At 41.6% G+C, this 23,015-nt stretch overlaps 1 protein-coding gene across 1 annotated transcript in view; it reads right to left on the bottom strand.

The window, feature by feature from the left end:
* Nucleotides 1–23,015, bottom strand: part of rgs3b (regulator of G protein signaling 3b) — a 74,269-nt gene that overhangs the window by 25,749 nt on the left and 25,505 nt on the right. The window contains exons 7-11 of the mRNA XM_084177041.1: nt 15,739–15,850; nt 15,141–15,184; nt 12,015–12,137; nt 10,721–11,506; nt 1,100–1,170 (exon numbers count right to left, since the gene is read on the bottom strand). Coding sequence (XP_084033167.1) covers nt 1,100–1,170; nt 10,721–11,506; nt 12,015–12,137; nt 15,141–15,184; nt 15,739–15,850 — 1,136 coding nt within the window. The remainder of the gene's footprint in view (nt 1–1,099; nt 1,171–10,720; nt 11,507–12,014; nt 12,138–15,140; nt 15,185–15,738; nt 15,851–23,015) is intronic.

The raw sequence follows: 23,015 nt of genomic DNA, 5'->3' as shown, positions 1-23,015 counted from the left end.
TTCTCTTTTCCCACTAGCACTGACTTTGCTGATAAATACTTTGTTGAGGGAAAATGTACTTAATACAATTGTGATCTGTTGTCTCACCTAGCTATCTTAAGATGAATGTACTAATTGTAAATTGCTCTGGATAAGACTAAAATGTAAAATGTGTGTAGAATATCCTAGCCTATTCATTGATCATAGGCCCTGCTTTACAGAAATTCTGAGATACAGCATTCTATTGCAAGATACAGCTTTGAATTGCAGATAGATAGGCCTAGTGCACAGTTCTTACTCTGTCTGCTTGGTGCCCCTCCCATCTCTCAACGTCCCTCGCTAACTCGCTATGAAAGATGCAAGTGTTCTTGGAAGTACGGCAACGAATCAGTCTCTTCCGTTCCAGAAATACTGAATCTTAGGAGTCGATTCTGCTATCTTGACACTCTCCACCACTACGGCATCGTCGTTAACAGTTGGAAAAATTGCAGAAAAAGGCAAGCGAGAGCAGGGAAGTTCTGTATGGCAATACTTTGAGAAGTTAAATGAGAACGAAATGTAAACTTGGCGGGGTGGAATTGAGGTACAGTAATGGTAGTACAGGTGCAATGTGTAACCATCTGAAAGGGACACACCGTGAGACACAAACCATTGCTGTGAATCACGTGGAATTTTATGAATTTTTCTTATAATTTAATGAAAAAACAACAAAAAATGTGCTGTTTAAACGTTAAGAAAAAATAATCATGGTCAAATGTAGGGAATAGGGTGCCATTCGGGATGCAACCAATTACATAAATAAAAGTAACACAGTCGGCCACATCGGCTTCAGGGGTTTAGATACGGCAGCAGCTATAAGATAACATGAGGTAGCTACTTCTCTGTCGTGACTCGTAAATGTCCTACTGGTAAAATCGTTTCAGACACTGATGTGTCAGTGTAGTACCTGGGTATGTTTGATACGTCCTGGGGACAAAACTCATAGGGACTCAATGGAGAAAGCTGTTATATCATTCAGTGTAGTCCTTCTATTATGCTCCTCATCTCGTCACTGTATTCACAGCTTCCTGTCAAGACTGCTAGAGATTTTTAGCCAATGTCCAAATGTATCAGGACTTACAGGTTCATGGATTTCTTCTTTTTCGTGTGGCAATGTTCAAACTCACAGTTACAGTCAGATTCACTGCATACCTTTGGGGAAAGAAAGGAACACAAAGAGAGAGAGTTAGAACAAGAGAAAGACAGAACAATTTGGAAGAGAGCAAGTTTGTGTTTGCGATGTATTCTTTGTCGAAATCCTATATGAATCAAGTGTTTCCCTAACTGCTGTATGGCATTTTAGGAGGGGATACAATTCAAGTGATGCTCAACGCCGGGGGAAAAATGGTCTGCCATTAAATTAATGTGGAAGTCATTGGATCTGAGTTCAAATAGTATTGGTTTCCCTTCAAATTGTGTGTTTGAGCCTGCCTGACATGCCAGATGGGGCGTGGTAGGGTTATATTTTGTTTGTTTTTAATCTTGTCCTTCCTCTACCCTCAACCTCTCCCATCTATTTCTGATCCAGTTTGATTTCTATTTGCCATTTATTTTTAACTGTGCTGTTTCACAAAAGTTCTGAACCTATGTACATTTTAAAGACAGTATATTTTACATTTGTTATCTTGTTGTTATTAGTCCCACCCTTCAGCTCCATTCAACCGCTCCCATCTATCTCTTAACACCATCCATATTGGATTGCTATTTGCCATATATATTTTCAACTGTGCTGTGATGCTTCACAAAAGTTCTGAACTTTTCTATTCTCATAGTTTCTACAGATTGTAAATTAAAGATGACATTTTTTAAAAGTATTATTATATTATTGATCGATTGACTATGACTTTTCAAATCACCCAGTATTGCTATCTGCAGCGTTAGCTCCAGGTAAATGTTGCAATTCTTCAGCCATTCCTGGACCTGTGACCAAAAACAAACTACAGATGGACAGTACCAAAATCAATGGTCTAATGATTCTGTATCTTCGCAGCAAAATCTGCAGAGCTGGGAAGGTTGTACCCCCCATATATACAGTGGGGAAAAAAAGTATTTAGTCAGCCACCAATTGTGCAAGTTCTCCCACTTAAAAAGATGAGAGAGGCCTGTAATTTTAATCATAGGTACCCGTCAACTATGACAGACAAATTGAGATTTTTTTCCCCAGAAAATCACATTGTAGGATTTTTAATGAATTTATTTGCAAATTATGATGGAAAATAAGTATTTGGTCAATAACAAAAGTTTCTCAATACTTTGTTATATACCCTTTGTTGGCAATGACACAGGTCAAACGTTTTCTGTAAGTCTTCACAAGGTTTTCACACACTGTTGCTGGTATTTTGGCCCATTCCTCCATGCAGATCTCCTCTAGAGCAGTGATGTTTTGGGGATGTCGCTGGGCAACACGGACTTTCAACTCCCTCCAAAGATTTTCTATGGGGTTGAGATCTGGAGACTGGCTAGGCCACTCCAGGACCTTGAAATGCTTCTTACATTACCCGGGCGGTGTGTTTGGGATCATTGTCATGCTGAAAGACCCAGCCACGTTTCATCTTCAATGCCCTTGCTGATGGAAGGAGGTTTTCACTCAAAATCTCACGATACATGGCCCCATTCATTCTTTCTTTTACACGGATCAGTCGTCCTGGTCCCTTTGCAGAAAAACAGCCCCAAAGCATGATGTTTCTACCCCCATGCTTCACAGTAGGTATGGTGTTCTTTGGATGCAACTCAGCATTCTTTGTCCTCCAAACACGGCGAGTTGAGTTTTTACCAAAAAGTTCTATTTTGGTTTTATCTGACCATATGACATTCTCCCAATCCTCTTCTGGATCATCCAAATGCACTTCAGACGGGCCTGGACATGTACTGGCTTAAGCAGGGGGACACGTCTCGCACTGCAGGATTTGAGTCCCTGGCGGCGTAGTGTGTTACTGATGGTAGGCTTTGTTACTTTGGTCCCAGCTCTCTGCAGGTCATTCACTAGGTCCCCCCGTGTGGTTCTGGGATTTTTGCTCACCGTTCTTGTGATCATTTTGACCCCACGGGGTGAGATCTTGCGTGGAGCCCCAGATCGAGGGAGATTATCAGTGGTCTTGTATGTCTTCCATTTCCTAATAATTGCTCCCACAGTTGATTTCTTCAAACCAAGCTGCTTACCTATTGCAGATTCAGTCTTCCCAGCCTGGTGCAGGTCTACAATTTTGTTTCTGGTGTCCGTTGACAGCTCTTTGGTCTTGGCCATAGTGGAGTTTGGAGTATGACTGTTTGAGGTTGTGGACAGGTGTCTTTTATACTGATAACAAGTTCAAACAGGTGCCATTAATACAGGTAACGAGTGGAGGACAGAGGAGCCTCTTAAAGAAGAAGTTACAGGTCTGTGAGAGCCAGAAATCTTTCTTGTTTGTAGGTGACCAAATACTTATTTTCCACCATCATTTGCAAATAAATTCATTAAAAATCCTACAATGTGATTTTCTGGATTTTTTTTTCTCAATTTGTCTGTCATAGTTGACGTGTACCTATGATGAAAATTACAGGCCTCTCTCATCTTTTTAAGTGGGAGAACTTGCACAATTGGTGGCTGACTAAATACTTTTTTCCCCCACTATATAACATTATATTGGTTGCAAATTTTTTTTATAATAATTTAAATTGAAAAATGTAAAGTTTTGAATCCGGCGTCGTTTTGCGTATCACTTCATAAACCATGTACCATGGAATCGGTACATCAAATATCTCTTCCAAAATATTTTGCAATCTATATGGCACAGCTGTAAATTTTTTGGTCCTTAAATGAAAACTGGAATATTTGTTTAATTTGTCACAATGTTTTTTAACCAATTTTGGTCTTTAATGAAGGGCCGACAGACAAGTTCCTAATTGCAGCATTACCGCAAAAAATTGAAGAGGCAACTGGACGGGGGAAAAATCCCTTCCACTTGCCCTCTTCCATTTTTTTGTGGTAATGCTGCAATTAGTTGGTTGTAATTTTGGGTAGAGCAGACATTTCCATATTTTGTTGTTAGCTCCATGTGTGACATAACTCCACCAGTCCTATTTATGATATAATTTACAAAGATTAAACTTTAAAAAACTTAAACTGAAATCAATTAGTATATTTTAGTTTAACCACAATAGTTGTTGTATTATTTGTTCTGTCTTTTCTGGTGGATTAAACTGAAATTGCAACCAACCTTCTATGGCTTGATTTCCTTTTCAAAAACCTGAAAGTGAGGGGTTGTAATCTGAATAAAGGGAAAAAGTCCCTTCTTGAACATTGGGTGAGACAATCTTACTAGTTTGCTAGAGAACCAGTTCGGATTTAAGTATACTTTTTGTATGACTGAAGCTTTTAGTGATAGGTCTAATGCTTTAATATTTAATTATTTCTGTCCTCCGAATTCATATTCATTATATAAATAGGCCCGTTTAATTTTGTCTGGCTTGCCGTTTCAAATAAAGTGGAATCTTTTTTTCTCATATAATTAAAAAAACTGTTTGCTAGGCGTAGGCAAGACCATAAGCAAATAGGTAAACTGGGATAATGCTAAAGAGTTAATCAGGGTGATTTTTCCACAAATTGACAGGTATTTGCCTTTTCATGGTAGCAAGATCTTATCTATTTTTGCTAACTTTCTATTAACATTTATTGGAGTGAAATCATTTAATTCATTTGGGATATGTATTCCGAGTATATCCACATCACCATCAGACCATTTTATTAGTAAACTACAAGGTAATGTAAAAATTGTATTTTTTAGTGATCCAATACGTAATATAGTACATTTATCATAATTTGGTTGTAATCCAGAGAGATTTGAAAACGTATCTAGATCCTCTATGAGGCTGTGGAGGGATTCAAGTTGTGGATTTAAAAGAAAACATGAATCATCAGCGTACAATGACACCTTTGTTTTTAAGCCCTGGATTTCTAATCCCTTGATATTATTGTTGGATCTGATTTTAATAGCTAACATCTCGATGGAAATAATAAATAGATAAGCCGATAGTGGACAACCTTGTTTCACTCCTCTTGACAGTTTCAAACTTTCTGAGAAATAGCCATTATTTACTATTTTACACCTAGGGTTACTATACATGATTTTAACCCAATTTATAAGAGATTGACCAAAATTGAAATGCTCCAGGCATTTATATATAAACCCCAGTTGTACTTTATCAAATGCCTTTTCGAAGTCTGCTATGAATAGTAGGCCTGGTTTCCCAGATTTTCCATAGTGTTCTATTGTTTCCAGTACTTGCCTTATATTATATCTTACATGGATTTATTAGACTTTTTAAAATGTAGATGTTCCAAAGGTCTGCATCAGTGGCTTGTAGGCTATGTGTGGAAGCCAGGAGATGCTAAATGTGTTTATGTTAATTAACGGTCAATTACCGTGAGACCGACAGTTATTTGCTTGACAATCACCGGCTGATGAAATTTCGTGACCGCCACAGCCCTACATATAGGTTAATGAGACATATATGTTTATGGTCCAATAACATATTTAAAATCATCCATCTACCTTGAGGATCTGTTTGGACAATTTGCACATTCGGATCAAAGTTACTGTTAATTGGCTTCCGGTTGAGCGATGTAGAAAGAAGTCGCACGAGGTCTCTCCTCCGACAACTTTTTGTAAATAATCTTCAATTTAGCCTAAATTCATACTTCTCATGGCCTCAAAAGTTATTTTAATTACCCAGTAATAGAGTATCTAAGTTAGCATGAGCAAACCAGTCACACGCTTTGGGAAATCGACTTCACTACACCAAATCAACTTCAGCTAAAATGGCTACCATCCCACCTTCATAGCCACTCCGGGCGATACGGCTAACCCGATAACACCGGAGATCCTTGTCAGAGAGCTGGAGAAATCACGTGAAAGTTTGGCAGCAGAAGTCACCGAATTGCTGAATAACTCACTGATGGCTGCTCTGGCTCCAATTCAGGCAACCGTGGAAACCATCCGTGGTTCTGTGGCATGTCACACTACCACACTGGCCGAAGTTGAGGCCAGGCGACCAACTCACTATGCTGGAAACCAGGCTTGACGATGTGGACGCTGCCAACAAGTCGATGCAGCTACAACTGGAAGATTTGATTTCACGTTCAAAACGCCAAAATATCAGCGTGATTTCAGCGTGATTAGACTGCCAGAGGACTATCATACAGGATCTCCAACCCAGTTCATGGCAGAGCTGTTCAATGAGGTTTTGGGCGATGACGCTTTTCCCAATCTTCCTGAACTCACTCAGGCGGCCGACCGCATCCCATCATAGTGCGGTTCCATTGATACAAAGAAAAGGAGCTCGTCCTTCGGTGGACAAGGGAACACGGCGATATCACTTTCCAAGGCCACAAGATCAAGTTCTACCAGGATTTCAGTTCTAGCCTGGCGAAGAAACGGGCCGCATTCAACAACATCAAGTCCACTCTGTACAAGAAGGGAATCTGCTTTGGGCTGATTTATCCTGCCTATCTCACCTGTAACGGCGAGGTCAATTTCTTCGGAACTCCTGAAGAAGCTGAGTTCTTCTACCGACAGCGCATACATGCCTGGATTGGGATGATTTCGCACCTGCCTGTATTATGTGAGTAACGTTAGTCCTAGTGACCGTGTGGACACTAGGCTACATACATCTATGGCTATCTATCGATCCGTTTCTCGTTAAATAATCCTATGCTAAAGCTTGCTGGCATCGCATAACTAGTTTGTGTTGTTGACAATGACATACTATGCTGTCTCACTGCTCTTTATACTTTCATTTGATCTTGTTTAGTTTCTTAAATCAAAGACAATCGCTGTTAAAAGCGCAGCATTTGTATTTATTTATTTTTACTAAGGTTTTGAACTTGCTGCTCCCACTTATGGCAATCTATAGCCCATATCCAAATGAAATAAATGAAAAAAAGTTAGCAAAAATAGATAAGATCTTGCTACCAATTTGTGGAAAATTCACCCTGATTTAACTTTTTAGTATTATCCCAGTTTACCTATTTGCTTATGGTCTTGCCTATGCCTAGCGAACAGTTTTTTTTTAAATTATATGATGAAAAAATATTCAATTTTATTTGGAACGGCAAGCCAGACAAAATTAAACGGGCCTATTTATATTATGAATATGAATTCGGAGGACAGAAATTATTAAATATTCAACCTATCACTAAAAGCTTCAGTCATACAAAAATTATACTTAAATCCGAACTGGTTCTCTAGCAAACTAGTAAGATTGTTCAAGAATGGCCTTTTTCCCTTTATTCAGATTACAACAGCTCACTTTCAGTTATTTGAAAAGGAAATCATCTCCCAAATATCACTATTTCTAAAACAAGCCATAGAAAGTTGGTTGCAATTTCAATTTAATCCTCCAGAAACGACAGAACAAATAATGGAACAAATATTGTGGTTAAACTCAAATATACTAATTGATAAAAAACTATTATTTTTTGACCCAAAAAAAAAAAAAAGGTATAATCTTCGTAAATTATATCATAGGTAGGACTGGTGGAGTTATGTCGCACATGTAGCTAACAAAAACATATGGAAATGTCTGCTCTACCCAATATTACAACCAAATAATTGCAGCATTACTGCAAAAATGGAAGAAGAAAGTGGAAGGGAAAAAAGTAAGGAACTTGTCTGTCGGCCCTGCATTAAAGAACATAATTGGTTAAAGAAAATTGTAATAAATAAAAAAGTATACCAGTTTCATTTAAGGACCAAAGGATTGACAGCCGTCCCATATAGATTGCAAAATATTTGGAAATAGATTTTTGACGTACCAATTCCATGGCATAGTGTTTATGAACTGATACGCAAAACGACGCCGGATTCAAAACTTAGAATCTTTCAATTTAAATTATTATATAAAATTCTTGCTACCAATATAATGTTATTTATATGGGGGATACAATCTTCCCAGCTCTGCAGATTTTACTGTGAAGAGTCATTAGATCATTTGTTTTGGTACTGTCCATTTGTAGCTTGTTTTTGGACACAGGTCCAGGAATGGCTATAGGAATGCAATATTTACCTGGAGATAACCCTGCAGATAGCACTACTGGGTGATCTGAAAAGTCATAGTCAATCAATCAATAATATACCTTTAGCAAAAATGTTTATTTTCAATTTACAATCTGTAAAAATAATGAGAATAGAAAGGTTCAGAACTTTTGTAAAACATCACAGTACAGTTGAAAAATATATGGCAAATAGAAATCCAATATGGATGGTGTTAAGAGATAGATGGGTGGTGTTGAATGGAGTTGAAGGATGGGACTAATAACAACTAACAACAACTAATAACAACAAGATAACTAATGTAAAGCATACTGTGTCCATAATAAGTATATAGGTTATAGGTTGAGAGCTTTTGTGAAAGAGCACAGTTAGAAAGATATGGCATATAGAAGCAAACCGGATGGACACCATGAAAATGATTGGAGAGGTTGAGGGTAGAGGAAGTTCAGGAGTAAAAACAAATGAAATAGAATTATTGTAAAATTGACTGTGTCCATAAAATGTATATAGAATGTATAAGCTGGAAATAGAGGACTAAGCATTGTTGTTCACTAGTTTACTCCAATTAGAGAGAAAAAAAAACATATGGGGGATTGGAAGTGATGCAGACAATTACATTGATGGAAGTTACAATCTATCTGCAATATTAAAGCTGATCCCCCCCCCCGAATTTAAAAAAAAGATCTATAGCCCACATGGTAGTTTGGCCGCCTTTAGGTCGTTTCGGATACTAATGTTACTCGCTAGTTAGACACCGATCCTGTCTACCGATATTTGTGTTTACAGTGCCTTCGGAAAGTATTCAGACCCCTTCCCTTTTTCCACATTTTGTTACGTTTCAGCCTTATTCTAAAAAGGATACAATTATTATTTTCCCTCATCAGTCTACACATAATACCCCATAATGACAAAGCGAAAACAAAAATACCTTGTTTACATAAGTATTCAGACCCTTTAGGTGCCTTTTGGCAAACTACAAGTGGGTTGTCATGTGCCTTTTACTGAGGAGTGACTTCCGTCTGGCCACTCTACCATAAAGGCCTGATTGGCGGAGTGCTGCAGAGATGATTGTCTTTCTGGAAGGTTCTCCCATCTCCACAGAGGAACTCTAGAGCTCTGTCAGAGTGTCCATCGGGTTCTTGGTCACCTCCCTGACCAAGGCCCTTCTCTCTCGATTGCTCAGTTTGGCCAGATCTATGCTTTGACACAATCCTGTCTCTGAGCTCTACGGACAATTCCTTCAACCTCATTGCTTTGTTTTTTGCTCTGACATGCACTGTCAACTGTGGGACCTTCTATAGACAGGGGTGTGCCTTTCCAAATCATGTCCAATCAATTGAATTTACCACAGGTGGACTCCAATCAAGTTCAAGAAACATCTCAAGGATGATCAATGGAAACAGGATTCACCGGAGCTCAATTTCTAGTCTCATAGCAAAGTGTCTGAATACTTACTGTATGTCAATATGGTATTTCTGTTGTATATTTGTAATACATTTGTCAAAATTTCTAAAAATATATTTTCGCTTTGTCATTATGGGGTAATGTGTGTAGATTGCTGAGGATTTGTATTAATATAATCCATTATAGAATAAGGCTGTAACGTAACAAAATGTGGAAAACGTCAAGGGGTCTGAATACTTTCCGAAGGCACTGTATATATATTTTTATTACAATCCCTACCATGGCTAGTATTGGGTGTTCCTTTATTCGACTCCTCTATGGGAACTTTGTAATATTTAGAATAGCCATGGAGTAGTCTTTGTGTCTCGGAACATCCGGTTAGTTTATCGACTACGAGAGCTACTCATTTCCCTTTTCATATTTTCTCCTTGAAGATTGGGTACATAACTTTGTTTCCTTCGGGAACTGAACATTCATGCCTATTTTCGTGCCAGCAAGTCTATAACCCAGGCTTTTAACCATTATTTTATCTTTAAAGAAAGCACATTTGGCAATGATTTGGTGCTCATATCTCTGTCCGAAACGGTGTACACGTTCAACTTGGATTTTGTCGACAGCTTCGCGTGGGATCTGAAGCGCTGTAAGGAGGAACTCCCTCACTACACCCTCAGGAACTTCTCCTTCTTTCTCATGGATACCAGTAAGTACCACATTTTCTCTCATAGATCTAGTCTGTATGTCAAGTAAGGCTTCTCTCAGAAAGATGTTCTTCTTTTTAAGTTCATTAACGTCCGTTTCAACCTTATTGACTGTCCCTTTTAGCTTGTTTGTTTCTTTCTCTATTGTCGCAGCTTTTTCGTCACTCATCTTGAGGCTCGCCTTCAACTCCTTTATGTCTTTACTGACTAGTTCAAGTATGCCCAGTTTGTCATTAATTGATTTTAACAGATCGGTTACCACCATTACCATTCCTGGTGGTGAAAAGCTTAAATCGCCTGTGTCCGTCGAGGAGTTGTGTTTTCTTTTGGAGATTGGTTCTCCTTGTTTACTCTCGGTCATGTTTGGGTGTTGCTTGTTTTCCTAATATTTGTCGATACATTTCTCTAGCCTTATGATTTGTTTTGTGTTGTTTTCCAGATTGAAGGTTATTACCCACCAGTATGTGAAGTGCTAATATTTAGTCTAACTTACGTTTTTATCTTGAGGTGATCTGCACCTGCTGTCTTCAGTCCGCCATCTTACTTGCAGTGGTACTTGCAGAGACTTACCTTCCTCCCTGAGAGGAGCATGTAGAGCTGGTGCACCGAGCCTCCGTTCCTGGTCAACTCCTTCCTCAGGGTCTTGGGGGAGGGTCGCGTCCAGCCGCCCGGCAGGGGAGCGTGGCCTCTGTCCAGGCGGTGGATGGTGCTGTCGGAGATGAAACGTGGCGAGCGCGGCTCCTGCAGCAGACTGCCCTCGCTGAGAGTGCGTCTGTGGAGGGCCCTCGGCTCGCCACCACCGCTCACGCCCGCTCCCCGCTTCCTAAAGGGAGAGCACTCCCCGATGCTCCGACGTTCCAGGTCGTCTTCGTCACTGTCCTCCTCATCCTCCTCTTCTTCTTCTTCACCCACCTCCTCGGGAGAGGACGTGGGTTCTGTGTTGAAGGAGCGATCGAGGAAGCGCACGTCTGGCACCGTGACGGGGGAGGACGGAGAGGGGGATAGAGGTATGGCACCAATGCATGCGGTCTCCGACGTCTCGGAGGCGCTCTCCCCCTCGCCCTGCTGCCTCTCCTCGTCTCCCTCCTCCCTCTCCTTCCAGATGCCCATTCTCTCCAGGCTCATGCTTTTGCAGGTTTTACCCATGGTACACGGTGGGGGCGTGAGGGGCAACTTCTGTCCAAGGTCCTCTGTGCTGCGCACCACCAGTGGGGTGAGGTTCAGAGTCTTGGCTGGCAGGCTGCTCATGCTGTAGGGTTCGGGGGAACGGCCATGTGAGGAGGGCTCTTCGGTGGCTTGACGGCCCAGACTTAGGATACCGAGCTCACAATGGACATCAGCCATTGGTTCCAACATCTGTCAACACACATCGGGGCAACACTCAGCTATTCAATCATTGGTTAATTGCTTTAGCTTTGCAGGCGATCTAGAATGTAGTTAATGTGCCTTTGAGATCAACTACATTGCAGTGGGATTGTGCAGAATCCCTGAACTACAAATCACCTCGCATCCAAATAACTACTCATATCATTATGTGATCAAGATTAGACATTCTGCACCTTGCCTTGCTCAAATGGATATCCTCAGACAAAGGTTTTTAAAGTTAGAATGGACTTGATAAGAAACAAACATATTCACAATTCTATGTCTGAAGAGTCAGATACGCAGACAGTAGAAAAATTTCAAAAGTTGAAAAATGTCGGTAACTTTCCAAAATGTCCCTAGTTTTCCAGAAATCCTGGTTGAAAGATTCCTGGAATCAGGAGGGCATAAGCAGGAAATATGGAATTCTCCAACCTGAATTTCTGTAAGACCTGGGAATTTGGGGAAAGTTGGAAAGATTTTACCCTAGTAGGCAGTGTACCTGATCATGTACAAGTGTATCTCTCTGCTCCAGCTGCTTGTCGATGTTCTCCCGCAGGCACTGATGTACCCGCTTCTTCTGCTCCACCGTGTACGCCTCCAGACTGAACAGGCACTCACTCCTCTACAATAGACAACACAGAGAAATAGGGGTTGTATTTACTAGGACACACCGTAGCTAAACATTTTGAAACCTTTTGAGGCATGACACCGCCTTTTTCGAGGTGGTCCATTGTAAACAACAGCTAGTCGTGAATTGAATGCGGCATTCAACGTGTCAAAGCAAGGCTTTAGTAGACAGTGTACACATTTTATTTGAATTACATGTACACAGTTACCTCCAAAATGACCATTGATAAAGATTAGCAAAAATATAATATAAAATAAATAATAAAAATAGTATTGTCCTTCCAAATAGCCTATTTGCATGGAGGTGGCGTCTAATTGTAAATTTGGAGACTTGGTGACCCCAAGATGCAACCAAGTTCTGTAATTCTCCTGCGGCCCTTGGACTTTTCATTCCCTCCTGAACCATCCTTCTCACTGTGCGTGGGGACAAGATACACATTGTTCACAGCTACATAATCTGATTACAAAAAAACATACTGTAATCAGTAACATTACAAGCTAAAATGTCAGATGATTACCTCTTGGATTACTTTTAAAGGGCGACTGCACTTCCTGATTTGGCTTCGTTTTTCATCAATGCTCATAAAAAAATGATAACGGCCATAACTGAAGGCAAACAACAGTTGTCTTGGGGGTGTGGTTTGATGTGGGTGTTTCTTTGCTATTCAATCACAACAAACAAGTCAGTACAGTAGTGAGTACAGCGAGGTAAACTAAGCTAGCTTTGCTATGGAGAGAAAAACGTTTTCAAGTTGAGGACTTCTCCCCTCATGACTGACTTGCCATCTCTAGATGGTCAGCTAATTCAGTTCTATGTGTAGGCTAAAGCCTGCGCTGACCTTGTGTTTAGCCAAGCTGACAGCAGCTAGCTAGCATAGTTTGGTGATAGCTGCAGCTGGCTATCCTATCAACTGATATTTCTCTGTCGCATCAGTTATGGCAAGATAGCAAGAGCCAGTGTCGGGAATGTGTTTCATAAGACAGTCGTTCTACAATGCCTTGCTACGAAAGTAGCTTGCAACTAAAAGTTTCAACGTTTAATCACGTCAAGTAATTACGTTATCGTGGAAACGATATAAACTACTGCGAGTTGAATGCCCGCGGTCTTCAGTAACTCAGCTGTCCTACAACACAATATTCTAGAACTGGCTTGTTTTGTCTCGTCTCTCCTCATATGCGCTGTTAGATCTTTCCTGGGAGACAAATCCCAAAACTAACATCCCTACAGGTGTAGGCTACATGTGGACATTGCACAAACATCACGCACCTTGAGTGTAGATACATCAACTACAAATCGATGGTTGTGTTCGTGTTACAAAGACAAAACAGTTCAAGTCTCCAGTGGGTGATAAAGTCCCTTCTATCTACAGTTTGTAATGTATTAGAAGTTATGGACATGTGCAGTCAAGTGGCAGGAGGGGTGGAGTGCATGACACTCCATCCTGGATATGACAGATTTTGCCTCATGGGTCCAGCAGGCTGTTTAATAATAACTACAGGCAGATGTGAGATGCAGGGGGATGGCACTCTTCTCATACTGAGAACCCCACAGAGTAATACAGTGGCTTGCGAAAGTCTTGGCATTTTTCCTATTTTGTTGCCTTACAACCTGGAATTAAAATTGTTTTTTGGGGGGGGGGGTTGTATCATTTGATTTACACAACATGCCTACCACTTTGAAGATGCAAAGTATTTTTTTTATTGTGAAACAAAGAAGAAAGAAGAAATAAGACAAAAGAACAGAAAACTTGAGCATGCATAACTATTCACCCCCCCTATTATTATCCTATTTACACTTTGTAGTCAATTCTGTGAGTAGAATTAATGTTTCTGACTCATATCGATGCGACTTAAGTAATTTAAAACCAGAGAAATTGGCTCTTAAGCGGCAGTTGACCTTTAAATTCAGAAAGGAAAGTTTGTGAAAAAATACATTATGAAACCTTTCTGTTTTCCCTTCTGACATTCAATTCAGCATTGAAAAAAGCATGCCTCATAAACGTATAGTAACAAAGTAATCAGATTACGTTACTGAGTTTGGGTAATCCAAAAGTTACGTTACTGATTACAATTTTGGAAAGGTAACTAGTAACGGATGCATTTAGAAAGTAACTTACCGAACAACTGTACACATGCGTCCTTTACCAGGCAAGTTTACCACTGCACCAGTGGTTTTAAACTTCTTAATTGTTGCCCTAATAGTGGTAAGTGGTATATTAGATTGTTCTATTGTTGTACCCATTGCCTGATTTATGAAAGTCAACAACCATTAGTCTTTTTATTTGTGAGTTCTTTGCCTTTCCCCATGCTGATGGATGTCAAGGGGATTTGACATGCGTGTTAACTCATTTATTTACCCCAGTGAAACAGGAAGCCATGGAAGGCCATAATACAGTTCCTTAGACTGAGATTAACTTTAAAAAGTACAGTGTTGTGGTCTAGCGTGGGTTCGAATCCGCCCCACTGCTATTTCAGCACACTCCTGTCTCTCTCTTTCATCTCCATCTCTCTCTATCCAATAAACATACAACGACATATTTAAAAAGTAGAATGTTAACGCAGATTTAATTTTGTTTTAATTTATTTATACGAATCTTTAGGGGTGGCAATCATTTTTTTGATTTTTTGTTTTTTACTTGTTAAACAAAATCTCTTTCTCTAAACGATTGTATTTTTTTATCATACAATATAGCTCAGTATTTGTATTATTCATTTTACAGTCTTTTTTGTTTATCTTTATCAAGGGTGCCAATCATTTTGGAGGTGACTGTATATATCCCCAGTCCCCTGCAATGGGGAGTAACAACAAATTTTTTTTTTTAAATTGCATGGAATATATTTGTATACAATACAAATGTATCATCCAATCGGAAATGTGTCTTTTTGCTTTCTTATTCAAAACCCCCCTGACACCAGTCACACATATTGTATTGTTGGATTTGTATCTAATAAGTCAAATAATTCAAAACAAAAAATACAAATGCTCATTCATGTTTACCTCTGTCCAGTGGACGATGTACAACCTCAAAACATCAGCAGGAACTGTACAGGATGAGAAAAAAAAACAGACGTCTCACACAGCATAGAGAAACGGACCGCGAATCCCACAATCCTCAAATAGACATTGTTTATCCTTTGATCGCCACATCCAAAAATTCATCCTTCTATCACTTCCATCCGAGTACAGACGAGTACATTTGAGACTTCAGCCCTATAGGACATTCCCACGTAGGTCCCCCAGCTGTTGAGTGCTGCTATGGGGTGTAACAAGAAGGTCAAGGATACACAGCCCCCCCCCTTGTCCACCCAACCACCCCGCCTGCCTCTGTACTCCTCGGAGCCGGAGACAAGTCCATTGTTCGAAGCAGACACGGCATCAATGGGGCATCAGCTGAGCTCTAGTTACAAAGTGACTGAGGTCTCCACAGTCCCCAAATCCCCCCAGCCCCATCCCTCCAGCACAAAGAGGCCCCTTCAGCCAACAAAAACACAACACAGCGTGTGTGTACGCCTTTGTGCGTGTGTAAGTGTGTGCACATTGGTGTGCACTATGTGCATCTATGTCTAGCTCTCTGTGTGTGTGTGTGTGTGCTCACCATCCCGCAGGCGGAGGTGGTGGAGGTACAGGGGGCTCTGCAGCACATTACAGTGGCCTGCCTCGTCCTCCCTGGTCAGCAGCATCAGGTCTGTGTAGATGAGCAATGTCACCTGCAGGGGGAGACAGAGGGAAAGGCACTGAGTAAAGGAGCGTAGTACACGGAACAAAAATATAAACGCAGTTACAGTTCATATAACGAAATCAGTCATTAGGCCCTAATCTATGGATTTCACATGATTGGGAATACAGATATGCATCCGTTGGTCACAGATACCTTGAAAAAAAGGTAGGGGTGTTAATCATAAAACCAGTAATTTGCCTCATGCAGCGTGACACATCTCCTTCGCATAGAGTTGATCAGGATGTTGATTATGGAATGTTGTCCCACTTCTTTTCAATGGCTGTGCGAAGTTGCTGGATATTGGCAGGAACTGGAACATGTTGTCATACACGTCAATCCAGAGCATCACAAACATGCTCAATGGGTGACATGTCTGGTGAGTATGCAGGCCATGGAAGAACTGGGTCATTTTCAACATCCAGGAATTGTGTATAGATCCTTGCAACATGGGGCTGTGCATTATCATGCTCAAACATGAGGTGATGGCAGCAGATGAATGGCAGGACAATGGGCCTCAGGATCTCGTCTCTGTACATTCAAATTGCCATCAATAAAATGCAATTGTGTTCGTTGTCCATAGCTTATGCCTGCCCATACCATATCCCCACCACGGGGCACCTCTGTTCACAACGGTGACATTAGCAAACCGCTCGCCCACACAACGCCATACTGCCATCTGCCCGGTACAGGGATTCATCCGTGCCTACTGAAGATGGTTATGACGTCTAACTGTCTCAGAGTTCTACGGACAATTCCTTGGCTTGGTTTTTGCTCTGACATGCACTGTCAACTGTGGGACCTTATATAGACAGGTGTGTGCCATTCAAAATGATGTCCAATCAATTGAATTTACCACAGGTGGACTCCAATCAAATTGTAGAAAAATCTCAAGGATGATCAATGGAAACAGTATGCACCTGAGCTCAATTTCCAGCCTCATAGCAAAGGGTCTGAATATGTTTTATTTTTAATACATTTGCAAAAATAAAATAAAAAACTGCTTTCACTTTGTCATTATCGGGTATCGTGCGTAGATTGATGAGGATTTTTTTAAAATCCATTTTAGAATAAGGCTGTAAAGTAACAAGATGTTGAAAAAGTCAAGGGTCTGAATACTTTCCGAATGCACTGTAAATGAGATTTCTGTATTTCATTTTTAATACATTTACAAAACTTTCGCAAAACATGTTTTCACTTTGTCATTATGGGGTATTGTGTATAGATGGGTGAGAGAAATATATTGTTGTAACAACAATATGTGGAATAGGTCAAGGGGTATGAATACTTTCTGAGTACAGCGAGGACCGGATCTCTGTAATTTTTTCGAATTATTTTGGAAGTCAGTCGGGGTCTCAACTTACTTTTGAGAGTTAGAATATACAAGGTGCAATTTCGAAACTTGGTTGTGCATCAGTAGTTTTTTCCTCTTGTTATATGTCACTCACTGAAATTCACTCAATTAGCCCATGTCAGTTAAATGTTTTTAGATTGGTAAATTAGTCTATTTAGTCTAGCCACCTATCTAAACTTGTAATTAATCATGGCTGAATTACCGACCGGGCACGTGCCCAGGGTCCCTGACCTCTAGGGAGCCCCAATTGATTTTGTTACTCACTCTCACTCAGATATCATATTAAGGTGGCTTAAGACATGGCAAAATGTGTAGAATTGCAGGAAATTAGCTGTAAAACAGCAACAACAGGGGCGCTGGTGAGCAGCAACATGTGAAGACGCGTTTTCTCGGTGCTCCTGTCCAGGTCGAAAAATGTACTATGAATATTTCACCAACACCTCCCCTACCGCGTTAGTTTTGCAACATTTTATTAGGAATCAAACCCAATTCACTAATTTTGCCATTTTTCCTGACATTTTTGGCCTTTTCATCGTAAAATGTCAAAACAACGGCCACGAGTCACAAAAGAGCAGGCCTCTACTAAAGCCTCAGGCTCACCGGACACTGACACGGACTCTGACCCCCCGACCTAGCCAAGGTAATGGCGGCTATCACCAAGTCTGAACAGACTGTGCTGGCTAAGGTGGAGTCACTATCCACTTACCTATCCGCACAAATAGCCACTCTCGCCACCGATGTCAATACAAAGATCGACTCCGTTAAAGAAGATTAGGCGAAACAGGACACCCGTCTGAATAGCCTGGAGGGCGTCGCAAATACTTAATCAGACAAAGTGGTGACACTGGAAGAGCAAGTCACCCGGCTATCATCAGATGTCGTCAAACTTACTTCCAAGGTCAAGGACCTCGAGAACAGACAGCGCGGGGGAACGGTCGCATTTTTGGCGTGAGAGAGGGACTCGAGATTGTAGGCGGATTGCGGCCTACCATGTTCATAGCTAAACTACTACAGGAAATCCTAGGCCTCGATTACACCCCCACCCTTGACCGTGCGCACAGAAGCTTACAGTCCGCACTGAAGAATGTGGAGCCGCCCAGACACATCGTAGTAAAATTCCACTACTTTCAGGAGAAAGAGCCGCTCGTAAGGCATCACGAGCAGCTCAAATCACCCACGACGGCCAGAAGATTCACATTTACCCGGAATACACGGCGGCAGTCATGAAGAAGAGGTTGGCCTTCAACGAGGTGAGGGGGCTCCTACATCGCTGTCGGGACACCAAGTTTGGCATTCTCTACCCAGCAGTGCTGAAGATCACTACTCCCTCCGGCGAGCAGAAGACATTTGTGGACTCAACCAGGGCCAAAGAATACATTGTCGCGCACCTACATCCACTGGTGGCATACGACTAACTAGCCATTGTAGGCCCGTACTCTGACCCTGACCTTACACTACTAGCCATGCTACCGCGACTAAGGACCAACTACAGAACTCCTCTCTTGATTAGAAACGTGCCTCCACCATGCTGCCAAAAAGGACAATTATTCTTCCAGTAATTGAACATTATGAACAATGATGGTATGTACAGTAGGGAGAACAAGTATTTGATACGCTGCCGATTTTGTAGGTTTTCCTACTTACAAAGCATGTATAGGTCTGTAATTTTTATCATAGGTACACTTCAACTGTGAGAGACGGAATCTAAAACAAAAATCCAGAAAATCACATTGTATTCTAAGTAATTAATTTGTATTTTTTGCATGACATAAGTATTTGATCACCTACCAACCAGTAAGAATTCCGGCTGTCACAGACCTGTTAGTTTGTCTTTAAGAAGCCCTCCTGTTCTCCACTCATTACCTGTATTAACTGCACCTGTTTGAACTTGTTACCTGTATAAAAGACACCTGTCCACACACTCAATCAAACAGACTCCAACCTCTCCACAATGGCCAAGACCAGACAGCTGTGTAAGGACATCAGGGATAAAATTGTAGACCTGCACAAGGCTGGGATGGGCTACAGGACAATAGGCAAGCAGCTTGGTGAGAAGGCAACAACTGTTGGCGCAATTATTAGAAAATGGAAGAAGTTCAAGATGACGGTCTATCACCCTCGGTCTGGGGCTCCTTGCAAGATCTCACCTCGTAGGCATCAATGATCATGAGGAAGGTGAGGGATCAGCCCAGAACTACACGGCAGGACCTGGTCAATGACCTGAAGAGAGCTGGGACCACAGTCTCAAATAAAACCATTAGTAACACACTACGCCGTCATGGATTAAGATACTGCAGCGCACGCAAGGGCCCCCTGCTCAAGCTAGCGCATGTCCAGGCCCGTCTGAAGTTTGCCAATGACCATCTGGATGATCCAGAGGAGGAATGGGAGAAGGTCATCTGGTCTGATGAGACAAAAATAGAGCTTTTTGGTCTAAACTCCACTCGCCGTGTTTGGAGGAAGAAGAAGGATGAGTACAACCTCAAGAACACCATCCCAACCGTGAAGCATGGAGGTGGAAACATCAATCTTTGGGGATGCTTTTCTGCAAAGGGGACAGGACGACTGCACCGTATTGAGGGGAGGATGGATCCATGTATCGCGAGATCTTGGCCAACAACCTCCTTCTCTCAGTAAGAGCATTGAAGATGGGTCGTGGCTGGGTCTTCCAGCATGACAACGACCCGAAACACACAGCCAGGGCAACTAAGGAGTGGCTCCGTAAGAAGCATCTCAAGGTCCTGGAGTGGCCTAGCCAGTCTCCAGACCTGAACCCAATCGAAAATCTTTGGAGGGAGCTGAAAGTCCGTATTGCCCAGCGACAGCCCCGAAACCTGAAGGATCTGGAGAAGGTCTGTATGGAGGAGTGGGCCAAAATCCCTGCTGCAGTGTGTGCAAACCTGGTCAAGACCTACAGGAAACGTATGATCTCTGTAATTGCAAACAAAGGTTTCTGTATCAAATATTAAGTTCTGCTTTTCTGATGTATCAAATACTTATGTCATGCAATAAAATGTTTTAGATTCCGTCTCTCACAGTTGAAGTGTACCTATGATAAAAATGACAGACCTCTACATGCTTTGTAAGTAGGAAAACCTGCAAAATCGGCAGTGTATCAAATACTTGTTCTCCCCACTGTATATAGTGACATGTTCTCACAAGGACAATATAGTTTGAATAGTATTTTATTTACAGTAAATTACACAATTAGCTTTTACCAACTAGCTGCGGCTTGACAGCCTTGGTGGGTGCTAGGTGGCGCGAAACTAATTAGCCTAGTCGCTACATAAGGCTAGCCACTGAGATCTCTATTTCCATGCCTTAATAGGATACCCTGCCATTATACTGTGGGCATGTTTAATACCTAAAGTTAAAAGTTTGTACTCCCAAAGGACCACGTGTATTATTCTTTCCTATTTGACTGGTTGGCCCGCTTTGGTGCTTAGTGGCTGCTGGCACAGGACCGCAGGTTGTCCAGCCGAGCGAACACTGCAGGACGAGTATTAATTACCAAGTGTTTGCCATTAACTTTTCTGTGTTCTGGCTTGTTAGGATGTTCAATCGAGGGTTACATTTAAACAAATGTTGAATTATACTGCGTTTGTTTTCCTTTATTTAAAAAATAAAATAATTTAAGGCATCCCAATTGGATGGGGTTGGACACACCTACTCATTCAAGGGTTTTTCTTTATTTTTACTATTTTCTACATTGTAGAATTTCATAGTTTTGATGTCTTCACTATTATTCTACAATGTAAAAAACCCTTGAATGAGTAGGTGTCCAAACTTTTGACTGGTACTGTATATATTTTTTATTATCCTTCAAATATGCATATTGCATAAGATACATTAGAGAACTGAGGTGGTTCCCTCTAGAATCCCTTCCCTATGTGTAAACTTCATTATGTTTGCCCTGGATAGAGCTCTACTGAAGTTTGGTTTAACATAGTAGTATCTTGCTCTAGTCTAGGAGAGGTAGATCCAACAGGGGGAAAGCCAGCATAGGGGTCCAAGGTTTTCTTCTGGGTATTTTTTTTTTCTGAGAGTCACCAGCAGCAAGAGCGACATCATTGATATACACAGAGAATAGAGTCGGTCCGAGAATTGAACCCTGTGGCACCCCCATAGAGACTGCCAGAGGTCCAGACAACAGGCCCTCCGATTTGACACATTGAACTCTATCTGAGAAGTAGTTGGTGAACCAGGCGAGGCAGTCATTTGAGAAACTAAGGCTACTTAGTCTGCCAATCATTCTACTGTGGGAGTCGTTAAAAGCATATCTAAGGGGCCAAATTATTTCATACACAGCATATGACAACGAACAGTGCACTAAACACTTATTGGAGCCATCTCAACTCATTCTAGATGTGGACAACAGATATGCCTCTTCTCCGACTCCTGAACTCTACACCAATCGGAATTTGACAAGCTTTCCACTAAACAAATGGAGCAGCTTCTGTTTAAGTCGAGGCAGACATTTTATGAACACTGAGAGAAAGCTGGCAAGTTGTTCTCACCTGCTTTGACAATCCGCTGCTAGTAGCACCATACCTGAAATCTGTGATGCAGCTGATTTAACTTCTACCAATCCCAAAGAAATCAACAATCAATTTAAGCAATTCTGCTCTGCTCTTTACTCATCAGAGGCTCTTCCTGACACATCTCGTATGCATGCATTTCTAGACAACCTGGACATCCCATGTCTAACATGGGTACCTCAATAAGTGATGAGGAAGCTACTCTGGCAAGCCAGTCCATGCAGAGCGGTAAAGCCCCTGGGCCTGATGGCTTCCCTGTTGAATTTTAGAAAGCATTATCCTCTAAACTATCCCCCATCCTCAGCTCAATGTACAATGAAATCCTTTCTAATCAGAAACTGCCCCAAACACTTACCCAGGTGACTATTACGGTTTTGCTTAAAAAGGACAAGAATCCCATAGACTGTGGCTCATACCACCCTATAAGCTTCTTGTGTTGCGATGATAAAATTCTCACTAAGGTCCTCTCGCGCCGTTTAGAGACAGTGATGCCTAATACACTGCTCAAAAAAATAAAGGGAACACTTAAACAACACAATGTAACTCCAAGTCAATCACACTTCTGTGAAATCAAACTGTCCACTTAGGAAGCAACACTGATTGACAATAAATGTCACATGCTGTTGTGCAAATGGAATAGACAACAGGTGGAAATTATAGGCAATTAGCAAGACACCCCCAATAAAGGACTGGTTTTGCAGGTGGTGACCACAGACCACTTCTCAGTTCCTATGCTTCCTGGCTGATGTTTTGGTCACTTTTGAATGCTGGCGGTGCTTTCACTCTAGTGGTAGCATGAGACGGAGTCTACAACCCACACAAGTGGCTCAGGTATTGCAGCTCATCCAGGATGGTACATCAATGCGAGCTGTGGCAAAAAGGTTTGCTGTGTCTGTCAGCGTAGTGTCCATAGCATGGAGGCGCTACCAGGAGACAGGCCAGTACATCAGGAGACGTGGAGGAGGCTGTAGGAGGGCAACAACCCAGCAGCAGGACTGCTACCTCCGCCTTTGTGCAAGGAGGAGCAGGAGGAGCACTGCCAGAGCCCTACAAAATGACCTCCAGCAGGCCACAAATATGCATGTGTCTACTCAAACGTGCTTACAGCCCAACACCGTGCAGGACGTTTGGCATTTGCCAGAGAACACCAAGATTGGCAAATTCGCCACTGGCGCCCTGTGCTCTTCACAGATGAAAGCAGGTTCACACTGAGCACATGTGACAGACGTGACAGAGTCTGGAGACGCCGTGGAGAACGTTCTGCT

This window comes from Coregonus lavaretus, assembly GCF_964263955.1.
Source record: "Coregonus lavaretus genome assembly, chromosome: 14".
Taxonomy (NCBI): Eukaryota; Metazoa; Chordata; class Actinopteri; order Salmoniformes; family Salmonidae; genus Coregonus; species Coregonus lavaretus.
The sequence above is the reverse complement of the archived record's forward strand: the minus strand, read 5'-3'. Positions and strand labels throughout refer to the sequence as shown.